Source organism: Talpa europaea (assembly GCF_964194135.1).
Source record: "Talpa europaea genome assembly, chromosome: 3".
In the NCBI taxonomy this organism is placed as follows: Eukaryota; Metazoa; Chordata; class Mammalia; order Eulipotyphla; family Talpidae; genus Talpa; species Talpa europaea.
In genome coordinates, this window is record NC_140069.1 from 102236798 (window position 1) to 102261289 (window position 24492).

General features: G+C 39.9%; 1 protein-coding gene across 8 annotated transcripts in view; it reads left to right on the forward strand.

Moving 5' to 3' along the window:
* CHN2 (chimerin 2) overlaps positions 1–24492 on the forward strand; it is a gene marked incomplete at both ends in the record, with an annotated part of 253890 nt that overhangs the window by 222377 nt on the left and 7021 nt on the right. For 2 of the 8 annotated variants that reach the window (XM_084229858.1, XM_084229859.1), the window contains 3 exons: positions 3066–3143; positions 17904–17988; positions 21846–22019. In XM_084229858.1, the coding sequence (XP_084085984.1) occupies positions 3066–3143; positions 17904–17988; positions 21846–22019 (337 nt within the window). Of the gene's footprint in view, positions 1–2897; positions 3144–17903; positions 17989–21845; positions 22020–24492 lie in introns of those variants that run through there. The other 6 variants (XM_084229861.1, XM_084229863.1, XM_084229860.1 and 3 more) reach the window with 3 other exon arrangements.

Consider the following 24492-nt stretch of genomic DNA (forward strand, 5'->3'; position numbering starts at 1 on the left):
CAACAAATAATTATCTGGCCTCAAATGCCAGTAGTTCTAAGGTACCTGATTTAAATGAACATGTAGAGAAATGTCCTTCATCTAATGAATGTGTAGATAAAAATAGGTCAGATGAAAATTTTGTTTTGCCAAAGTATTAAATGTCCACGGTGTATAGAGAATATGTATTAGACATTGTGGGGAATATAAAAGAAAAAGACGCTGTCCTGGAGGAGTTTGGATAAAGACAATCTCTGTATAGTTGGGTTATTTAAGAGGGAGGTTTTTGACCAAGAGGTTTTTGTAATTTTTTTTTTTTTTAATAAGAGGGTGATCTGGGGTTATCCACACTACCCACAATAATGCTCGTTCAAATGCCAGCACTGCTGGTTCCCTGTAAAGATGCAACTTAAGTGAACAGTGTGTAGTTGCTGCACACATCTGAATGTATCTTGTGTGTGGGTAAATTCTACTGAATTAATATGTAAAAAAGGAATCATTGTCACAAAGAGAAACAAAAATTGCTTGTTACAAGAAAAGGCACAGACACAAGAGAAAATATTAAATCCCCTTGTGTTCAATTACCCGTATACAGGGAGGAAAAGAGGATCCCCTTTACCCGCTTTTCATTGAAGGAGTTACTGTATTCTATTCTAAAACCTTATATCTGTGTAATCAACCAAATTCAGAGTCCATTGATATACACAATGGCTCACCACCAGAGGGGCTCTATTGTTTTGCTACCAGTAAAGGTATAGGAAGGAACCCTTATTCCTCAGTACAGTCTTTTTGTCTTTAGGCTAATGATTAGAAGCCTTTCGAAGGTACAGCAAACCTTCAATAGGTCCTTGTGCTTGGCAGTTGTCCTTTAGAATCAGGCAGGAGAAGGAGTGTGATAGGATCCCTCAGGAGGGCAGACTGCAGAGGTTCAGGTCCTTGGAAGCTAAAGCATGGTGATGGGTGATCATAGGATGGGGATACACCCCACCCCAGGCAGCTACCTCTGCACACCTCCCTTCACAACTATGACTCGCTGACAAATTTATTCAGTACCTTCTAGGACAAGGAATCTTATTAGACACTGTAGTAGGGGAAACAAGCAAAGTAGACAGAGAGCATGCCCAGTGTGTCACTATGCAGGGATAGAAGGTCTATCATCAGTCACTCCAATACAAGGTAGGAAGTGATAAGTGTAATAAAAATATGTGAGGAAAGTGCTGTGGGGTTTCAGAGGAGAGCGTTTGCTCCCATGGGGAGTGTGAAGATATCTTTTTGAGAAGGTGGAACTTTAGTTTCAAATATAAACATAAGTAAAAATGTTGATGAAGCTGGTGTATATTAAGGGATACAGAGAAAAGGTTTATGGGGTTTGTGGAGGGTCGGACACATGGAGGATATGACACTGCAGCACCTTTTATGGTACCAGGACATGGAGTTTGGAAGCAGAGGTGCTGGACATCTATGTTTTAGGATCTGCTCCTGCTTCTGTTACTTAAGCCAGCTATAAATTTTTAGACAATTTCACCTCAGTGCCTGAAACTCTTCAGTGAAAAAATTAGGATAAGAGTCTTGGTCCTCAAACACATGAGCTGAAGATTAAGTGCACTTCATACCAGGGATTATTTATCATCCCACAGCCTAAGTTATTGTGTTCATTCATTAACTCAATATAACATTTGACTGCTAGTATTACTGAATGTAACAAGAGGGTGGACTGGGAGGATGTACTTCTGAACCAAGTTGGAATGGTGGGGGTTGTTAGGAATAAAGAATTACACCAGGTGCAAATTGGTCTTTTGTTTCTCTCCATGGCATTTCTGGAGGGGCAGGAACACAGGACCCTGTCTCAGAAGAAGACAGGATTAGACTCTTGCACCACCACCTTCATAATGGTCGAGTCATCTGTGTTCTTCTTGCTTTCAGTTCCCAAAACATTGATTTTGCTGCCTGGCATTAGTAAGTTTTATCAACGCCAAAACAGAGTGATTGCCTCACTTTTAATGGGGAAACTGGGGACCAAAAACCATAGTCCCTTGTAAGTTTTTAAGGGCAAGCTTGGACCTAACATTAGAATATTAAAGTTGTATCTTTTAAAAAGTAAACAACTAAAACTACAGTCTTAGTTATGGAATATTGTCTGTGCATACTGGGGGTTGTGTTTGGGAAAGAGAAGAGAAACTGGGGTTATGCTGGAGGAAGACAACCTGCCTCTTATTTCAAACTTCATAGAACTCAGAGCTAAAGTACTCTTCCTCCATGCCCCATTCAGCACTCAGACTGTTGTCATTTAATGCATGGATAAGAGTGAAAAAAAGCTTTCAGGTAGTAGGGCAGATTTAAAAAGAGAGAGAGGGAGAGATGGAGGCTTTATCCCTATAAGATTAAACAATCATCAGAATTTAAAGGTTTAGCCCAGGATGGGGTTTAGAGTCCTAGAATAATTGGATGCAGCCTCAAGCTTTGAACAGCAGAGCTTGGAGTGGGAAGGGGTGTGTGTGTGTGTGTGTGTGTGTGTGTGTGTGTGTGTGTGGTGTGTGTCTGATATTGGTGAGGTTTCTCCTTTGCAATGTACTATGGCAGGAGGAATAAAGCCGCCAGCCCCCCCCCCCACCTCCATCGGCCCCTCCACGGCTGACTGGACGCAGCTTCTGTGGGTGACTATGCCCATGAATGTGTGCTATTGTTCCAGGCACACGTCGGCCTTAAGAAATAGCACAAAACAGACTCATCCTTATTCAGATACAGAGCCCCCTCCATCACTCCAACCGGCCCTTCCAGGTCACATGCCCCAGGCCTTGGCAGACAGGACGCAGCTGCCTCAAATCTGCTGTCTAACATTAGCCGCGGTTTGAAAACCCTGACAGCGTGCTGAGCTTACAAGGCTCTGCAGGGGAAAATAGATCTGGGGGTCGGGCACCATGTTCTCCCGGGAACTGTGGCTAGAAAATGAGAAAAAGTGTGCTGTGGTTCGGAAGTCTAAGCAAGGCAGGAAGCGCCAGGAGCTGCTGGCCGTGGCCTTCAGGGTGAAGGTGGGACTGAAAGGCGCCTTTCTTTGGCCCCCTCTCAAACTCTTTGCCTGTTCACAGATCTCCTCCCTGGTCCGAAGGGCTGCCCTCACACACAACGACAACCACTTCAACTATGAGAAGACACACAACTTTAAGGTAAGCGAGCCCCTGCGTTCCTCCTTCTGTGAGAAAGGGCAGGTGGAGGGGTGCAGGGTATGGTTTCCATCTGGTCTCTGGAAAGTCATGAGACGCTACATTCCTCAGCTCCTCATGTGGAGCCACTCACTTTGTACCAAATGAAACTGGAGACCTCTGAAAGCAGTCTGCTTGATGCTGATGCCTAGAAACACCCTATATGTATGCTAACTCCGTTCTGGACAATTGGGTCCATTTCCTTTTCATATTCCCCTGGTCAATGAAAGAAAAGCAGAGCATGCCCGGTCTGTGACATTTAGAGGCCTTCTGGTAAGTGCTGAGCAGTAATTTTCCTCTCAGAGCAGCAGTAAAAGAATATCACCATCTCTGAGCGGGTGAAAACAGCTGCCCATTTCACATGTTGTATTCTGTCTTTTGTTTTCAGTGACGCTAGTGTCTTTGGTTTATGTGTGGACAGCTGTGAAGGCAAACGATGACAGGAGACACCAGACAGTAGCTTTTGTTGCTGTGCTGGGTGCAGGGAGCTCCCTGGCAGCCTGATCCTGCCCACGAGGGCAAATGAAAGTATAGAAAGTTGGTGGGAGCGAAGGGAGTTTTCCCATGTGCATTTATAACCTGGAAATATGGCCATCTTCAGTCTGGCTCTGTCGGGTCAGGACGGCCTATTTCCTTTGCCCTCAGGTGTCGTAAGAAGGACTGGGAGGAGATTCTGGAACCTTTTGTGTGAGATACTGTTCAGTGTAGGCGTCACTGGTCAGAGGTGGAGCTTTCACCCCAGAAAATGGATGATAATTGGGAACTAAGAGAGAGTGGAGATGTAGGATCCAGGAAGAATAAAAGAGGACACCAAATTCCTTTTTTTTTAAATTTGTTGTTTTACTGTTAATTTGACAAATCTGAACCAAAGTATTCATAATCTTTGGTACCCTTTGAAGAGAATCACACACTGTAGTTTTTGACATAACCATGGACAAGTAGAAAATTAATACTGCATAAGGCCTTAAAATATATCCACAGTGTGTATCATTGTAATATTCATTCACTTATAAATTTGACTACATGCTGTTAATTTTTTTCCCATTATTTTATTCAGGCAGGATTTATTCAAAGAAAGGCAAATTAGGTTTTTTTGATGGGAGAGGCAGTTACTACATTGGTTAATATAAAAGTTAAGAATTAATTGTTCTCTTATATATACAAGAATGAATCTAAAAAGTTCTGTTAGTAATCCAAAACAGTAGCTCCAATTCTTAAAAATAGCCCACATGAAAAGGGATCAAATAGCCAATCTGTGGTTTCAAGGAACGTCTAACAGACTTTCCCTTTATGGTCAACAACCCACGTGACTGTTGGGAAGCGATAGTCCCTTTGTCACAGGTAACCAGGGAGCTCTTTATCCTGTTGCTTTCCAATCCCTAAGGACAAATGTGTGTCTATTAACTATACAGTCCTGATAGTTTGGTCTGTTTTCCCTGCTTCTGTTTTTAGAAAGTCAGTGGCCCCAGGCTTTCTCATACTATAATTGAACTGAGGAATGGAATTATTCAGTCCTCCACATTTAGCCTTAGGGTGAAGAATTATGTTATAGAGGTTCTCACAAGCTCTTGATAGAGCCAGAGGGCTAATTTAGAGCATAAAAGGCCTTTAGACTTTTTTCTCTTTGCTGTTTTCTCTCTTCACCTTTTTTTTTTCCCTTAAGAAAGTGCTTTCTAACTTTTGGCAGAAATCCCTGATTCTTTGCATCCTGTGGTTGCTCTATCATGAATGGGAGGGTAGCTCTTTTTGGACTTGCAAATTCTTTTCCTTCCTCTTGAAAATTTCAACTCCTTGGGGTTTAAGATACAATTGGAATTATGCCCTACCAAGGTAGGACTTTTCATAGATAGCTTCTCTCTATATATGCTGTGTCTGAGCTTGTATGAAAAACTCACAAGCACATTTAATTGATTGAGACTTCCAAACACCAATTTCAGTCTTTTTAATCTTAGAGTCAGAGAACAGACAGGCTGTTGAAGAGGAGTACACAGTCAGACAGGGACGAACCTCTTCCATGTTCAGAACAGACATCTTTGAGACTTACCAGGCCCTTGAGTAGCCGTATCACTCAACTGTGGTTTTCAATGGTACTGTTCGTGCCACTGCCCTTAAGAATGAGTGTTGGGGGAGGGTGGTTCCCTCTGTCATTGCTTGCCCCTCCCACCCCTCACCAATGCTCACTGGAAACTTTGCATGGTCTTTGGAAGAATATTCTAAAAGTAGGTCTGCAACAGAGTGTTTAACAACTCAGCACTGAAATAGAAGAAAGGTCACTCTAGTGAAGGGTTCCCTGCTGCTTAGAATTAGTGTAATTTTGTCTTGATTTCACACTTTTTGTTTATGTTGATGTCTACTAGGTTTTCTTCTGAAACTTCTTGATTTATATTTTTATTTGAGGATGTAGTGTATATAAGTGTTCAACAAGAAGGAATAGTCACATTTTCATGCTTTTCAGCAAATAAGCTTCACTCAGCCCCATCTGAACACTCACCTGGAGGGCACACCAGAGACTACAACCTGCCAGCAGATTGATGCTTCATTTGATAACAAAGATTTCTTGGCCCCAGTCAAGACTATCCCCCCAACCCCAGATAAAAGCCCTAGCCTGCTCTTTCCAGGAATTTCACCAAGAGAAATGAATAGAAACTCTCAACACTACATAAATTAGGAATTCCATTCTTACAGTCACTGTTTCTGAGTGCATACCTCCTGTCCCTGCTTTCCAACAAAGCATTCTTAGGAAAAGCCACAAAACACAAGCTTTTGGATTCCAATTTTGAAATTGCCCTTTATTTCATTTAATAATTATGTACTTTTCAATGCTATATGCAGATGTAACTGTTGCTAATTTAAATGCTAAATTCTTTGGGATTACTTGCACATACTAGGCTCTAAGAGGTATTTGTTGAAGGGATGATGAAATTAACAGAATCCTTTCTTACATGTGGAAAAACCACTGTGTTATTTAACATGATTTGTTGTTATTTTACATCTGCACCTCTGTTCAATTGACTTGGAGAGGCTCTTTCCTATAAATGGAATAGCTCTCTTCCATGGTCTGAATAACACCTTGTACCTGAGCTCTAAAAACCATCAAGCCAGTTAACCCCAGAGGCCCTACAACCTGCTTAGCTGTCCTACCTTCCCCAGGCAGTGTGGGGATGAAGGAGCCGTGGCCAGGTTGGCACTCTGATGTGATCTTTGGCAAAGAACTTAACTATATAGCCCAGCCTCAATTTCTTCATCTTCAAAATGGAACTTTTTTTAGATTTATTTATTTATTTATACAAGCACTGGGTACAGTCAGAAGCGCGGGAGGGTGAGAGAATTCATCAGAGCCAGAGCGGGGAACAGCACAGGCAGACTGATGAAATACACTGCTGAGGGAAGCAGTGGGCGGCAGGAGAGGTCTGCGCGCCATGTGGGACCCTCCTCCGGTGGCCTGGGATCGAACTGGCACTGCACAGGCTGCAGGCAGCTTGGCAGCCCAGCGCTCAACCACTGTGTCACCAGGGGAGGCCCAAAATGGAACTATTTTAAGGTTTAAAGAATATATGTAGGGCCTCCCTGGTGGCGCAGCGGTTGAGCGCTGGGTTGCGAAGCTGCCCGCCGCCTCTGCAGCGCCGGTTCGATTCCCGGCTGCTCCCGGCCACCAGAGGAGGGTCCCACATGGCGCGCAGACCTCTCCTGCCGCCCACTGCTCCCCTCAGCAGTGTACTTCGGTCCTTCTGCCTGCTCTGCTCCCTGCTCTGGCTCTGGTGAATTCTCTCACCCTCCCGCGCTTCTGACTGTACCCAGTGCATGTATAAACAAAACAAACGAACAAACAAACAAATAAATAAATAAATAAAACATGCCTCTATTTAAAAAAAAAAAAAAGAAAAAAAAAGAATATATGTAAACCACCTATGATCTCTGGCTCTTAGAAGTGTTCATTTAATGTTAGCAACTATTATTATCTTATTATTCACCTTTTTGTCTCTCATTGTGATTGTCTGCCTGCATTCATTTCTAGCCTCACTTCACTAACTAGATGTGATTTAAAGAGAAATGAAAACTCATTCTAGGCACAGCAAAAGACAGGAGTGAAGACATAGAGTCAGAATGAGGCAGGAGAGACTAGGGTGTGAGGGAGAGACCATGGGGAGAGAGACACCCAATTCACATCACTGCAGAAACCCCAGTGTCTAGAGCAGGACCTAGCCCCATGCAGGCTGTCATATATAACAATGGCTGCAAGCATGAGTAGCAGGTGTTCCATGCCCTGTCCACCTAAGATCATCTCTCTCCTTACTTCCCACCTCATAATGTGTCCCATTTGTGGCTTCTTGCACTTGTGCATGGAGTACACATGCACATACATGTGTCTTTGCCGCCAGCTCCTTCTAAACATGCTTTCACACCCCATAAAAACATGAGGGTCAGAACCAGAAGTTCAGGAGGCTGAGAGTGTCCTGATGTCCCTTTTGGGACACCTGTCCAGGAAGTGGTGACACATCACTTCACAGTTTGTGGCTCATCTGTGGTTTATGATAGGTCTATGCCTATCATTTGATGTTTGCATTCTTATCAGGGTAGTTGTCATTTGCTTTGGAACAAGAGTTTTTTGCTTCCTACCTGCAAACCAACCCCTTTTCTCATCATCCTCCTTGACCTCGAAAAATATATTAAAACTTCATCCCTTGCATTTAGCCTATCTCACATCCCAGCAGACTTGCAGTGGCCCATCGCCCTGTCCCACCCACCTTGTCCCACTTCTGTGACCCAGGAACAGCAGCAATGACTGTCACACCTGAACTTTGGCACAGGGAAGAATCGACTCCAGAAATGGCTGTGGGTTTTATTTTGTTTCTTCTGTTGAATAAACAGAAAGGGCTGTTTTGGCAGAAACCAATCTGGAAGAAACAGCTCAAAGAAAAGGCACAATTCTTTGCCTCTACTATAAACAATGAGGGATTTAGTGTGAGGCCAGAATAAATAGGTTTGGAGATACTGAACTTTAGGAAGAAAATAGGGTTCCCAATGAAGACGTCTTTTTGATTACCTCCTCTATAGCCTAGTTCCAGTATTAAAATTATTAGAAACTCTTTATTTTCAAGTGATAGAATCCCTGGAATTGTCTTGAGTACATAAGAGGCTGTTAGACAGGAAGATCTCAGAACCCCAGGGACCGCTCAGAACACAGGCAGGAGAAGAAGAGGAAACTCCATGTACACCTGGGCCCAGTTTCCCTTCTCTTCCTCACCTCTCTCCCTCCCTCCCTCCTTCCCTGCCACTTTATTGCCCTTTATTGTTCTCTGGGTGGTAGGCTCATTGTTCTCTCCCATCCTGGGCCATATGGCCTGCCAATAATGGCTAATGATAACTCCCTGGTTTATATGTTACAAAACCAGCCACAAAGTCCCAATTCCAATTTTCCATAGAAAAGTTGAACAGCTCACTTGGGCCAAAGTGCCTGCCCTGCTTGGGTAACTCAGGCCATGGAGCTCATTCCCGTAAGCCTATAGATGGCAGGACGCCTGGGGGCTGAACAGTGTCCAGGTTACATGTGAGAAAAGGAATTCTCTAGGACAGCCTGGAGATGTCTGCTCTAATTCCTTTCTTCTGGTTTTAAAGAATTCCCCTGGAATTTTCACATCAAAGGTTATTCTCTTTCCACTGAGTTCTGTTTGATGTAAATTGTGAAGTTTCTCAGAGGCTAGATACTATTACTAATATTTATTTCTGCAACCCTAAGCACAAGTTAGTGCTGTCATCTGTCTGTGCATAAGTAAGAGTCTTTATTCTTCTGGTCAGCTTTTATAATGTGTGCCTGTAGCTGTTGTGCCATATTGCAGCCAGGAATAGCCCTCAGCAAAATTGGAAGTAAATGTGGTTGGTCTCTGACAAAAGCTCCAACTTCTTACATGGGTGATGCCTTCTCTGCCGCCAGCATCTGACTGAAAACTTTTATCTCCTTGGCATGTGCTTATGTAAATATTGGGACACTATCATTGGGATCCTTTAAAAACCAGCAGAGCTGGGTGAAAAGAACAGGCATTCACTACAAAGCCTACAGGGGCATATTGCTGTGGCCACACACCAGGGAAGGGGCATGGCCTAGCGGTTTCACAAATGTAAATCATCTGCCCCGATATCAAGTGTTTCACTGTTATTAATTTATATTTAACTTGTTTTATTCCAAAGAACACATGACTCAAAGAGACTATTCTATGACTAAATGGCTGATTCTGGCCTTTGAAATCAGAGAAACATGCCTTTTATGTTTGGTGGGGAGGGGGACAAAGCACCAGTGATGACTGTACATATTAGTTGGGTATTTTTCAAAGTTCTAACCAAAGAGGAAGCTATTAGACATTCATTCTTTTATGCAGCGAATATGGGCTGAGACCGACTACCTGCCAGGCACTGCCAGGTACTAGAAACACAGTGGGGACATAAGATTGTCAACTCTTCCTCCACTGACTGGTTCTCAGCCAGAGTGGTTTTGCTTCCCAGCGGACATTTCACATTGTCTGGAGACATTTTTGATTCTCGTGACTGGGAGATGCCAAGGTAACCTAATAGTGGCCAGGGCTGCTGCTGACATCTGCCAGCGCCCGGGCAGGCCCCACCGCAGAGTGATTGGTCACTGTCAGCAGTGCCCAGGCTGAGAAATCTTGTAGTAGATATTGGGCCCCCTGGCATTTTTGAACAGAGAAGTATCAAAAGAATGTTGATGCTGATGGCTTATAAACCTGAAAGGAAGTAAGCTAGCTAGAGAATATGTCACTTTATGCAATGGCCAGGGTCCCAAAAAGCTCTGTGGCAATCGGTGTTTTTGATATTAAATCCTGTTTGAAATGTACAGCTTGCTGAAGAGACAAAACTGAGGGTGAGCCGCTCTATGGCTAAAGCCTGGTTCTCCTGCAACATCTGCCGAAAGGCCTCTCAGGAAAACCCTGTCTGTGTCCAGACTGAGTGATGCCCCTGGGCTGTTTTTAATTCCATCTGAAAAGGTTCACTTCAAGGTCAGTATTTCATCTGATCCTGCAGGAGGGAAAAGTCCAAAGTTTAACCTAATTGCTCACACAACTTCAATGTCATAAGATTATGGGAAATGCTGTAGATTGTAGGAAAAACCCTTAGCTGAGGTTAGAAGACCAAGCCTTTCACCTCGCTGCTGACCATCTGTGTTCCTGTAGACAAGCTGGCCTCTCTCTACCCCTTGAGTTGACTCTGGGCAACAGCTGGATTCCATGATCCCCTTAAAGGCCCAGCAAGTTGTAGCTAGATGTGACTTTTGCCACCTCCAGTCCCCTCTTCTATATACATAAAGGAGCTACCTTTGACCCCAAAAGTTATTTTCAAATCAAAGCAAAAGAATCAAGTTCCCATATTTAATGTAAATGTTAACTAAAGTGATGCCATTTTAGTCCATACCAGTGGATTGTGTGTGGATTGTGTACCCCGGCCTCCGCTGCCACCCTTCCACGGGTGGCATTTAAAAACTTGCGGAGACGTTTGTGGGTGTTCCCACTGGGGAGGAGAGTGCTACTGGATCTAATGAGGCCAAGGATGCTGTTAAACATCCCACAATGCACAGACTTATCCAGCTCAAAATGTTAATAGTGCCAGGGTTGAGAAAGCCTGATGTGTAATGATAGAAAAAGCAAGATCTCTCAGCCATAGCACATTATAAATACCACTTTCTGTTTCTTACAGTCTAGAACCCGGGCTGAGCTGATTATATACTTGGGCGGTGTCTGCATTCACCCCTCAAAACATACTTGTTATAAAACCACCAGGGAATACCGCCTTCCAGATTCAGCAGATGTGAGACAAATAACATCCTGCTCATTTAGAAACAGCTAAGTCGGGGGATAGTCGCTAAACGCTTGAGATTTTTCTGGACAAGGCTTCTTGCTCTTGTTTTTGCTAAGTGGCCATTCCTGGGCTATTTGTCAAACGTACCTTATCTCCTGTAATATCATCTTTTTCTTTTTGGTGTGGTTTTTGAATTCCAGGCAGACCAGGCCCACTATAATAGTCTTGGACAGACATTCTTCCTGTCTGGGGTATTTTCTTCCTGTCTAGGGTATTTTAGTTACTGCTCTAAAGATTTTAAAATGTTGCTTTACTGAAAAGATACTCTTGAAAATCAATAAACTTCAGAGAATGGAAAAAGCTGATCAGGGACTTTTCAAGATATGTGGTATTACATTGGGAGAGTAGACCAACTCATCCCTAAATAAAAGATTACCTGGGCATATACATATAGCCTACTATCTGGAGAATTTCTCTGTGGACCCAGAAGAAAATTGAATATATCGGCCCTGAAGATAAACAGTGGCCCATCACAAAGAGGAAATTAGGCAGTGGGCCTAAAATAATGTTTAACTAACTTTATCTTCCTGTCTGTCCCCATTTTTCTTTATTTCTGTGGGAATGTGTGTTTGTGGGGACTTTCAGAGCTATTTGCTAGTCACTGTTATCTGCCTGCATTTGTTGGGCTGGAGATATGCGATTGAGAACAGTGAGGATACATTGATGGGAAAGGATGCTAATAAACATGGGCAAGGCTACTAAGCACTAAATGCAATTGCATGCTTATTTACTTTTTAAGATACTGGCCAAAAAAGTGAAATTTTAGAAATTCTGTCATCTGCATATCCTGTATTTCCTGAAACATTCAGTAGGCCAGTTTCTATTTCATCACTGTGTAGTAAACACTGCAGCTACTCTTATTTCTCAAGAGAAGCATTGATAGCAGGCAGTCTTAACATTATTCTGACTTCAGAGGAAATTATTCTAATGTTTCATCTTTAAATATGTTTAGCATGTATATTTCTAGATGCCTTTAACCAACTATTTTTAGGAGTGTTCTCTCTACTCCTTGTATGCTACACAGTATTATTATTAATGAATGTTGAATTTTGATCGTTGATACTCCAATTTTTGAAATGTTTATGTGGCTTTTGCTTTTGTTTTGTTATGCGGTGCGTTCTGGTAATACGTTACCCACTTCAGAGCCCTGAAATAAACCCTTCTTGGTCATGACATTTTTAAAATATAATGTTACATTGGAAGAATTTTTCTAAGGATTTTTATATTTATGTTCCTAATTGAAATTAACCTATAAATTTATTTTCTTGTACTGGTCTTATTTGTATTGTTTTTGATCAAGATTATATTTGCTTTATAAAGCAAATTGTGAGCTTTTCTTTTTTGTTTCCCCCTCTGGGATAGTTTATATTGGCTAGAGATGATTTGTTTCTTTAAGATTTGATGAAACTTAATACAATCATTTGTTATCAGTAATTTGAGGGTAGATGTTTTAGTGCAGACTCAGTAATTATTTAACAGTTATAATTAAATTTAGGTTTTATATATTACTTAGATTCATTTTTGATAATTCATATTTTTTAAGAAAATTATCCCTTCCATGTACTCTGTATTACATGTATGTATATGTAATATATGTGCATATATGTACTCTGTATTACATATATGTAGTCTTCTGTATTGTTATTGTATCTTATTAATGTCCATTCTTCTGTTTGTGCCTTCTTTATTGACCAATCTTTTTAGATTTTTTTAAAAGTGCCTTTCATTTTTTTAATCCTTTTTTTATATTTCTCTTTTCTCTCTTATTATATTCTGCTATAATCTTTACTATTTTTTTCTTTTACTCCACTGTTGGTCTTGCTTCCTAAATAGTATGATTAGTTTATTCATTTTCAACTTCATTTTCTAATATATGAATTTAAAGTTTCTGTGTCCCACAAAGAATTTTCTTTTTCAATCCTAAATGTTTTGTCTTTCTAAAAAAATTACCAAGATTTCTTCTTAGCTGTATTTAAAACATAATTTTAAATTTCCAAACATTCTGGGACTTGACTGTTATTTATTTTTAATGTTATTGCTTTGTAGTCAGAATATGATCTCTATAGTATTGATTCCTTTTTATATGTTGAAGTTTGATCTATGGTCAGATTGTGTAAATGTTCCATTTTTTTTAAAGAGTTTGTACTCTTTAAATTTCTTGGTATGAGAGATCTTTTATATTCAGCACATTAAATATATATAATAATATATATTTGATCTATTAGTTCCTATGAATAGACATTAAAATATTTGTTATTATAGATTTGTTCATTTTTCCTTACAACTTTCCATTTTTGCTTTGTATTTTTAAGACCATGTTATCATGTACATATTAAGCTCAGAATTCTTATTTCTTTATGGTAAAATTAAATCCCTAATTATTATATAATGACTCATTATTACCAATAATGAAGACATTTTATATCAGTACATCTTTTTTTTCAAAAAAATATTTATTTATTTATATAAACACTGGGTACAGTCAGAAGTGTGGGAGGGTGAGAGAATTCACCAGAGCCAGAGCGGGGAACAGAACAGGCAGATAGATGAAATACACTGCTGAGGGGAGCAGCAGACGCGGCAGGAAAGGTCCGTGTGCCACGTTTGCAGCCCAGCGCTCAACTGCTGCACCATCAGGGGAGGCCCAATATCAATACATCTATTTTGGATATCTGTTGGCTAGCACTTACTGGCTATATCTTTTTCCTGTACTTTTAATTTCAGCAATTTCTATCACATTATGTTTAAATTTTTCTTGCAAAAGTTTTTAAAATACCTGAAAACTGTCTTTTCTTTGATGAGCTAGTCATGTGTTTATCTATAATTAGAAATATAAAAGGATGTTTATTCTTTTTCCCTCTTTACAATGGGTTTTTATTGTCTTGTTTTTCTCCTTTTCTACTTTTTATTTGACTTGATCAAATCTTTATTTCTCTTACGCATTTTTTAAGTTTATGAATTCCATTCCACTCTGTGTACACTGAACACAATAATACATGCAAAATTGACTTAAAATTTTCTTCAGTTAATTACTTTATTTACCTCCCCCTAATTATAAGTACCTTAGGATGCTTTATAATGCTTTTAAGCCTCTCTATTCTTCTATGTCATTTTTTACCCTGTTTTTGAGTTCCCTGAAATTAGTCATCTCTTGTTGCTATTGTTATTTACATGCAGGGCTTGACTAGAGTGACCCATGTTTCCTAATTTCACTCTCACCATAGTTTCTAGAATCCTGTCCTAACCCACTAGGTTCATTTTGCTTCGTGCAAAAGTATAATATCCCTTCCTATTTCTTGGAGTGAGGATCTGTAAGTGGAAACTCTTACCATTTGTTTGAAAGATCTTCACTCTTACTCTTGAATGTTTACTAGCTGGTAATAGAAGTCAGGTTGGCAGTAATTTTCTCTGAGAATTTTGATGAATTTATCCATCATGTACTAGTTTCCTTCTCTGAGAAGTCTGCTTTTGCCCTAATTGTTCTTTTGGAGGTAACCTGGTTTTTAGGGTTTTGCTTATCTTCTGGGATTCTGCAGTTTTACTATAACCTAAATAACATAGATTATTTTTTATTTATCTTTTTTGAGATTCATTTAGCTTTTCTTTTCTGCCTTTTACTACTTCTGGAAAAATCTCAACTAGTTTATTTTTTGAATATATACTCTAAACCCCATCATCTGCCAGCTTCTCAATGTCATCACTTTCTTACTTCTCTCTCTTCTGCATTGCCAGTCTCTTTCATGTATTACAACAATCCCACTGACAATTCAACATGCCCTACTATCTTTCATATTTAAAACAAAATTCTTCCCTTGATTCCTTATCTCCCCTGAGCTACCTTCTTTCTCTGCTATGCACAACGGAATGGGATTTCCTAATGAAGCTGCCTACACGGTTCTCTACTTCCATTCATTCCCATTTATTCCTTCAGTTCCTTGAGTATTACCTGCCCTTGCTAATCCAAAGAGCTTGCTCTTGTCAATAATGCTAATGAGTTCCATGGTCTTCCAATGCGCAGCATTCAGTGTTTGTCCATTCCTTCCCTAAAATAAGACTTCTTATTAGGCTAGGCTGCTGAATTTTTTTTCTCTCTTGGTTCTCTCTAAATGTTGGAGATTGTTCAGAATTGGTCTCTATTCTCTTTATTTTCTACTCACTATCACTCATAGATTTTATCCACACCCACAATTGTAAATACCATTTATGTATGAGATGACCAAATGTACACCCCAACCCCACCCCTCTAATCTATTGAATTACTTGTGAATTCCTGTTTGACATGAACACTTGGACTCTTAGCAGCATTTAACCTTAAGCCGTACAAAGCTGAGTTCTTTTTATCTTATTAAATTTTATTAATTTGTCACTTGTCTACATAACTGTCTAATTTGGGGAAATATTAATTCTTGGACTTCTCTAAAAACGAGTGTCTTTTCTATGTCAGCAAATGGCATCAACATCAACTTGATTTCTAAAACTGGCATCTAGGAGTCATTCCTGGTTCTGCTTCCCTCAAAGACTTGACATTTATTTTATTATCAAGCCCTATATTTTCTGTCTCCAAAATATATCTCATACCTGTCAATTCCCATCTTCACTGTCAGTCAGCATCCTGCACTGGGCCTCAGTCATTTCTCAACTAGAAGAACACTGCTAGCTACTTTCTAAATATTTACCACTACTGAAACACTCATACCCACTTTCAACACCGTAGTCAGAGTACCTGTGAATATCTTTTTTTTTTAATCTTCATCCTACTTTTTTAAAGTTCTTCAAGAACTTCCTTTTAGACCTAGATTATAATGAAATTCATATTCATAATAGAGCCTTCAAGGTCTTTCCTAACTTCAACACTTTCCCCCAGCCACCTCACTCCTGGAGTTCTGGCTTCCCTGGCTGCTGGTTCCCCAGTCAGAACAAGTTCTTTTGCTCCTTCAGGACCTTTATAGATTCCTCTGCCTTCCTCTCCCCAATAGGACTGGCTCCTGTTCCCCCTTCAAGTGTCTTGAGTTCACCTTCCAAGAGAGGACTTCCTGACCACTTGGGGGTGACATTGGGCCCCTCATCAATCTCCCTGGTGACAGCCATATTTTTTATTTTATAGCCCCTTCCAGGCCTCTTTTTTTCCTTTGCAGTAGTGTTATGCTACGTATTTATTTTTAATGACCTTGCACTTTCAGCAGCATATTAACAATCAACATTAGTGTCATAGTTAACCAGCAGTCCCTTTAGCACATTTCTAGTAAAATATTAAGAAACCTTTGATTACTAAATTTAGAAAATGTTCAACTTTTCATAGGAAACTTTACTGAGGAATTCTTTGAGTATCAAGTTTAATATGAGTGGGCCTTAGAATGAATCATGGCATTTGAGCCCATGAGTATACAAGTGCTTCCTGGATAGGTCTCTGCCCCACCCCCAACAAGGACTGCTTCATCACAACCTGGTGGCATTTCCTTGCAGCTCAACAAGGAATTGGTAAAAACAATTCTGAATGTCTTTCTTATTGTTCTCAAAGCAGAAAGAATAATGGGCAGCTTGCACATGATAAACTGGAATACAAAAAAACTATTAAAACTTAATTTTATGCATGGTCACAGTGCTCCTTTTGATTTGCTTACTTTCTCCACATTATAAGTCTGTGAGTTTTATTAGGAGGGAACTAGGTCTGTTTGCCTGGCACTCTATGTATGCTCAGTTGCTAGCAGGTGTGAATAAATACATATAATAGACAAATCTTAGACAGTGCTCTTTGCTCTTAAATGGAACTCTGGTGAGCATTTTCCCAAGCTGTGACCATACTTGTCATCCTAATATTTTTGTTAAACATAAGTAGTATACAACCTGTTTTTAGAAAAATAACAATGTGTGCATATCTTTTATTTATTAATGGAGTATTAAAGCTTTAGAAATCCTATATAATGCCTCATCATTCAATTTTGTAAAAATTCATAACCTTTTTAATGTAGTCCCCAAATAGACTGTCTGAAGTGGTTTTTATTTGCTTCCAAGGAGTCCCCTAACTCTACATCTTGAAGCTTATTAAAGCTAGAGAATATATATTTTTGTTTTATTTTGCTTTTGCTTTAAATCATGCTTTATTTAATACATGCCCTAACACAGGAGGACTTGTCCCTGAGTAATTAGACGTAAGATGATCCTATTCTTGATATTTAATCTGTTAAATTACTTGAGGGGGCACCAAGAAGACTGGCACCTGGGCCAGCCAGAAAGGTCTTTCCATTTGCACACACATAGACCACGCACGGCCTGCTAAATATGGGCCTGTCTCTGGGGAAGGCACTCGGTTGGAACTTATTGGCCGTCTACACTTTCAACCAACTCTTGCTTTTAAAAAAAAAAAAATTTTTTTTTGGAAGTGGCTGCAAGCTTTGGAACCTTTTAATTATCCCATAATCATGTCTTATTTATACCTGCCTGGATCCACAGATGGGGCTTGTTTGTCAAAAGGACAGTGGAATTGAGTTCTGCCTCTCAGAGCTCGCTGAGCTAAATGCTAGTTGTGGCCCTGGGTTACCTTAGGTTTGTCCACATAGTGACTTGTTTTGAGGGGTGAGAGGCTCATTCCTGAGCTGACTACAAGGCCCTGTAATCTTACTGTTTCTCCACATACCTTTCTGACTCAGGCCTAGGGAATGGAAGCTTGGTGGAGGATTTGTGAAGATCAAAGTACATTTTCTTCAGGTCTATTTGCAAATCCCACTCAGTGGAAAGAAAAGTCCTGTTGAGGAATGCCCACTCCCACTCAGCCATTGTTTCTTGATTTCCGCTATTTGTTTCATGTCTGAGTCACCTGCCTCTAAATTTTCTGACATTTTTCTTCTCTCTGGATCACAGGTCCACACATTCCGAGGCCCGCATTGGTGCGAATACTGCGCCAACTTCATGTGGGGACTCATCGCTCAAGGGGTCCGGTGCTCAGGTAGGTATAGAACGTTTTTTATACTTTCCCATTTCATGCTGAACTCAAGGCAATCTCTCTAGAGCTGGGGAATAGGCCCAGATTAGCTTTCAGGAAAGTTCACCACATCTCTATGCTTCATGGACTGATTGTTTGCTAGAATGAAGGAATATCTCATGTTTATGCAAGGAGAGAAAAAAAATCCAAGCAAGTGCATTTCCTTAGGCACTTACCTGTCTCCCCAAAATAGGCAATAGTCCCTACAAGAGATAAATTCCAGTGGAATTGCATAGAATAGAAAAGCCACACTTCTTTCTCATCCCCACTTTATGACAGACAGGAAGACATCAAAATGAAAACACTGGTGAGCATGTACGACATAGCAGGCAGTGAGCTAAGTACTTTCTATTCATTGTGCCTTTTAACTTCACCAACCTTTGGAGCAGATGTAATTATTCTCCCCATTAAACAGGTGAGGAAACTGAGGCTTAAGGCTCATTGTTAATTGCCTTTGGCCAAATAGGAAGTGGTAGAACATCGACTTGACTCTGACCCCATGCTCCGTTTTTTCTGCCATCAGATTAGTCACAAAACTGCACACCTGCATCTCTTCAAAACACTTTACAACACTAGGTGTTTTTCTATCTGAAACGGGAGGCATTTATCTATTGCTGACAACGCACGGCACATCTTATTATGATACATCTAACAAAGTAACAGAGTTGCCAAATTAATGTGTAACCAGGCTTCCAGATTCATCTTGCCACACTTTTTCTGGCAAGTAGCTATGGCTGGGAAAAAGAACAACCTCCTGTGTGATTGGGTTTCTACCAGATCATGACTGATTTCTTCCTTGCTAGGAGATGATTTGTGTTAATTCTTATACAACATTTAAAATAAAATAGGTTAGTGGTACTACAATATGATGACCTAGTTCCTCTTACTGCCCATTTTAGTTCACAAGATTATGATACTTTAATCCTTTCTCTGCTCAGACCAGGCTTTGTTTAGCTTCTACTGTGTAGCTACAGCAGTCAGTAGTCACGATACCTGGGTGGGTCTACTAGTTCTCCTGTAAGCCTAGTGACTCTGCCTGTCCTCAACCCAGATCCCTGAAACAAGTGGTAATCATAGGCTCAGAGCAGCCTCTCTAGAAATGTTCCTGACACCCTGATGAACCAAAAAGACCAAGTTACAAAGAATCTCAGTTCAACTGCTGAGTAAAGAGCTAGAATATTTGAATTACTCAGGGGTCATTCATTCAGCCTGTCCAGATTATACCTACCACAAACATCCCTAATTGTTGATATTATCCAATTTCAGCAGGAAATTGTCCAAAGTCAATATTATGAGAACTCTGGGATTCATATTGGCTGGGAATAGCAGCTTTCACTGGGATAAAAGGATTTTTTCTTGTTTTTTTTTTTAAATAAACTTACGCGAAGGCTATAATGTTAGTATTCTCTAATGGCCACTATTTATCCTTGTGTTTTCTCTGAGCAGTAGGAAGACCTGAAACTAACCATTAAAGGATAGGAAGATCCATCATTGCCTTTTGGTTATATATTTTAAATATTTTTTTGAAGATTTATTTATTTATTTATGCATACAAAAACTGGGGTGGAAGCCAGAGGTGCAGGAGGTGAGAGGATTCACCAGAGAGAGTGGGGAGCAGAACAGGCAGATCTACTGAAATACACTGCTGAGGGGAGCAGCGGTCAGGGCAGGAGAAGTCTGCTGTGCCATATGGGATGCTCCTGCCCGGCCAGGGACCAAACTCATGCTGCAGTGACTGGCAATAGCTTGATAATGCTTTCTTTAACCCCTGTGCCATCAGGGAGGCCCCATATTTTAAATACTTTTTAACCTGGAATTTATAATAAATACTTTTAAATACTTTTTAATACTTACACTTTTTAACCTGGAATTTATAATTTAATTTACTGCATTAGTTGCAGAAACTGAATATTTTTGTCATTAAAAAAATCTTCATTTTAATAAAATATCAATATTTAACTCTATGTAAACATTGTTGCTTCAGATCTTAAAATAAAATTTATAAGGAAATTAAAAATGAAATTGTTATATGATCCAGCATTTCACTCTTGGTATATAACTAGAGGGATTGACAGCAGGCACTTGAGCAGATTTTTTTATGAAAGGTTGTTTTTTTCATGTTCTTCTATTTTTTAATTTTAAAAACATTTTTATTGAAGTGCCGTTGCTTTATTTCCTTGCTAGTGTTTTGACAGTATAAAGTTCCCCTCTCAGGTAGCTTTCCTACCACTGAAGCACCTGTAGTCCTCCACCATAGTCCACTGTGCTCCCCCAACCCCTCTATTCTCATTCCCCGCCTTCTGGATGCTTCAGATCTGTGGTCAGCTTTCAAGGGTTGATTTCAATGTTTGCCTTTGTCTGCTCCTTTGTTTGATTTCTCTATTTTCCACATACAAGTGACACTATGTGGTATTTATCTTTCTCCTTCTGGCTTATTTCACTGAGCATAATCCCTTCCAGCTCCATCCATGTTGCTGGAAATGGCATGAGTTTATCTTTTTTGATCACTAAGTAGTATGTCATTGTGTATGTATGCCACACCTTCTTGATCTTGCCACATCTCTGTTTGGGCACTTAAGTTGTTCCATATCTTGGCTATTGTAAACAGAGCTGCACGGAACATAGAATTGCAGGTTTCCTAAATTGGTGTTTTTGTGTTCTTTGGGTAGATACCTTGAATGGAATTGCTGAGAGAACTTAGTCAACTGACATTATATGAGATTCAGAAAATCATCTACAATCATTATTTTTGATGATTTACAAAATTTTATTTTACAAAAGTTTAGATCCCTCTAATCCTTGGTATAGTTTGTTTTTTTTTTTATAAAGCAGCTAACTATAATACACACGCGTGCACCCACACACACATACACAGACAATGTTGTTCTTTAAACCTAGAAAAACAAATATTAGAAGGTACCTTGTTAAGTAGGTAGTATATCAACTTTGAACAACTTCAGCATTAAATTTTCATTTTCCAGAATATAGGCTATGATGCTCTGTTATTGTTAGAGAAATTCCATCAGTGAATACCACCTGCTAACAAGGCTTTTAGTGTGTTCATTGAACTTAAAAGCACCTTTTCAGCTTGGATCTTGATATGAGCTTTATAAATAATTACTCTAATCCTCCCATTACAGGATATTATTATAAATTCAGTTTTGGAAGATGAGTAAACTCTCAGGTATTCCCTCTGGTGTCCAGTTAGACATTATTTCCACTCATAGGTGTCTAAATAAGGTAAGCTAAAAGAAAAATGTCCTGTTCGTGCTGCCCAGCAAGAATGAGGGGAGTGGAAACTGGGCAACCATCCAGGAAAGGGAAAGAATATGGTCTTGGGTCCCTCTGAGCAAAAAATTCAAGATTACTGTAGAGAGAGGAATGTCTCCCACAAAAGGACTATCAACAGCTTCAGAGAAACCACTAGCAGAGTCCTAGGTGCCCTTTTGAACCACAGCTTACTCTGGGCATCCAAACCTAAAAGCCAACATGAGGACCCAGAGGTTTCCAAAAAAGGGAAAGCAATATACAAAACACCTAGCTAATTACCTGAACTAGCTCTTGTGAGATGTTCTTATGGTCTAGCAACATAGAAGGTGTAATGAAAACAGTGGACTTATGTAAGAGTTTACTGAGTAAAAATGGATTTCATACACATCTTGTGGCATCACCTCTGGTGGAATTGTGGAATGGAAGTGTCTTGAAATTACAGCAAATCCTTGGGTGTTCTCTTTTCTTTCTTTCTTTTTTGGTGACAAATAATTTGTGTCTGACTTTGTCAAAAGGGCCAGGCAAGGCTAATGTGGCTTTCTTGTTTACAGACTGTGGATTGAATGTACACAAACAATGTTCCAAGCATGTTCCCAACGATTGCCAGCCTGATCTCAAGAGGATCAAAAAAGTGTACTGTTGTGACCTCACAACACTGGTGAAGGCTCACAACACACAGAGACCCATGGTGGTGGACATATGCATAAGGGAAATTGAAGCAAGAGGTTTGTGAAAGACTCCTTATTATATTGTTGAATTTTATTGTTACTATTTTCAAGGAAGCTTTATAATTGTCAAACTGACTCTCCACTGTTGTTGGGAAATGACCTGTACACCAACAAACAACCTGATCAAGCATATCAATTTCTATTTCCTACATAAACCATGTATGTGATGCATTCAACACATGTTTGCTAAGCCTTTATAATAAGCTACTCATTGAGGATCTAAAATTTCAGAATTCACCTTTAAGAAATTCACACTGTCATGTACAGAGTCAGGGGGGCAAATAAATGTGCACAGGTATATTAAAGCACTGTGGAAGTCATGGAGGAAGACTTATTTTTCCACATAAGACCATATATTTTTAATATGATTTGTCACTGGTTTATAAAGCTTTAAAAATCATTTGAGAACAATTCAGAAAGGTTTTATGACAGGTGAGGTTTGAATTGAGTCTTAACACATGTTCCTATTAAATAAGAAGTTGATCACATGTATTACCTGCCAAATAGAAATTCACACATAGTATCAGTTTTGTTTATCTCAAAGAGAAGTTAAAAGATTAAAAATACCTATACAGTGAAAAACCAAGGCTGCAAGGAAGACAGAAACATTTTAAGGAATAGGTTCTTTATATTTTACTTGAATGATCTTTCCTTTATTTATACTTTGGCCATTCTTCAGTATCAAATGTTCAGTGAGCTACTGACTTGAGTCTGGTTGAGGAGAACCTGGATTGTTGGCTGTAATGTGGATAATTAGGACATGCATAAAGCCCAGAGGCTTTAACCATTTTTGCTGTGTAGGTATCTGCTGACCTTGGTACTGTATTTCCAGTGTTGTGTCCATACTGGCTTAATACATTCTACAGGTATTAATGCATTGGCCAACAAAACAAAAAGAACATTATGACTTGTTATGCAAAGCCTTTTAGATATAGGAAATTACTCCTTTTCCATGAAAGTTGTAAGCTGTGGCTATTCTGTCCCTTTAGTTCTCGTTCATTTAATCTCGGGTTCTAAGAAATGTCTCTTGAGTTTTGACTACTGTGTTTGAGAGCTGGTGAATTGAGATCTGGTGATATTAATACAGGGACAGAGCTGGGTAAGATTTGAACATGGGTGTCCTTACTCTGGATGAGTGGCAGGGATACGTGATCTTGACTCCGTCTGTATAGAAGGCAGTTTGAGGTCAGCCTCTCCAGAACCTGCAGTCAGGGCCAAGGATAGGTGTGTGTTTCTGTGGAGAAGCCGGGATCATCCTATAGTGCCCCTCATAAAAGACAACTGCTAGTGAGAGCAAATTTACCACCACGTGTGATGTCTAACAGGCAGCATAGCACTCAGCATGCCTTGTATAGGAGCTACAATAGCACAAATTAGGAATTTATGCAAGGACAGTCACAGTGAAGGGTTTAGAGTATTGGAGACAGCACATCTGAACAGAACCAGAGAAAGGGCGGGAAGAAATTTGCATCACCCATCCAAAGCAAAGTTCTTATTGTTCCTCAAATGTTCATTGATATCCCTTTATCTCTGTGTGACATGAAATAATGAAGAGATCATAAGTTTCAATATTCCCAGCCCTGTTTCTCATTAGCAATGGTATGACACTGTGAAAGTTATTCTGTTGAATATCCACTTCCTCACCTATAAAGTAAATGGAATCAATTGTACCTAATAAGGTGGTTGTGAGGGTTAAAATGAGTTGATCCACATCAATGACCTAGCACAGTGCTCAACATAACAGACTCAACCTGTGTTATTTCTTTTTGCCGTTTCTTGGCATGACCAGTTCTCCTAATCCCACTTTGAAATCTGTCTGTGTCTGTACATTTTATTTGTCCCATGTGTTTTTTAAATCTCACTGTCCAGCAACAGTCCAAGCATAATCAATAGTCCAGTAATAGTTCAGGGGTCCAGCAACAGTCCAAGGATAAATTAACATCCCAGTAGCAGAAACCTGACTCTGCAACTTGTTGCTCTGTCATTTTGAATGACATCTGCATGACCCCACCATCTCATCTACATCCCAACCAAATTAAAGGCAAAGGCATGTTCTTTCTCTCCGAGAACACAACCCAGATGCTCTAGACATCATTTTAGCTTTGCATCAGCCAGAATTCAACAAGTGTTGTTCTAAAACTCAAAGATTCCACTATAACAGAAGAATGGGATGGCAAATAATGGAAAGAGAGCTGGCAACATCTGCTACTCTGGCAAACTCCAGTCCATCCTTCATGAATTAAGATTAGCTCCTCAGTAAGACCTTCCCTGATAACCTCTCCCATCAACAGGCAGGGTTAGTGTTCATTGCACTGTGCTGCTGTGTGCCACTGTGTCCTCACCACTGCTACCATACAGATTAGAGGTGTACCAAGACATGTTTGCACACACCACCATCTAGACAAGGATGACAGCGGGTTTCATCTTGTGGACGAACTGATCATTAGTGGCCACCTGCAATGAGACAAAT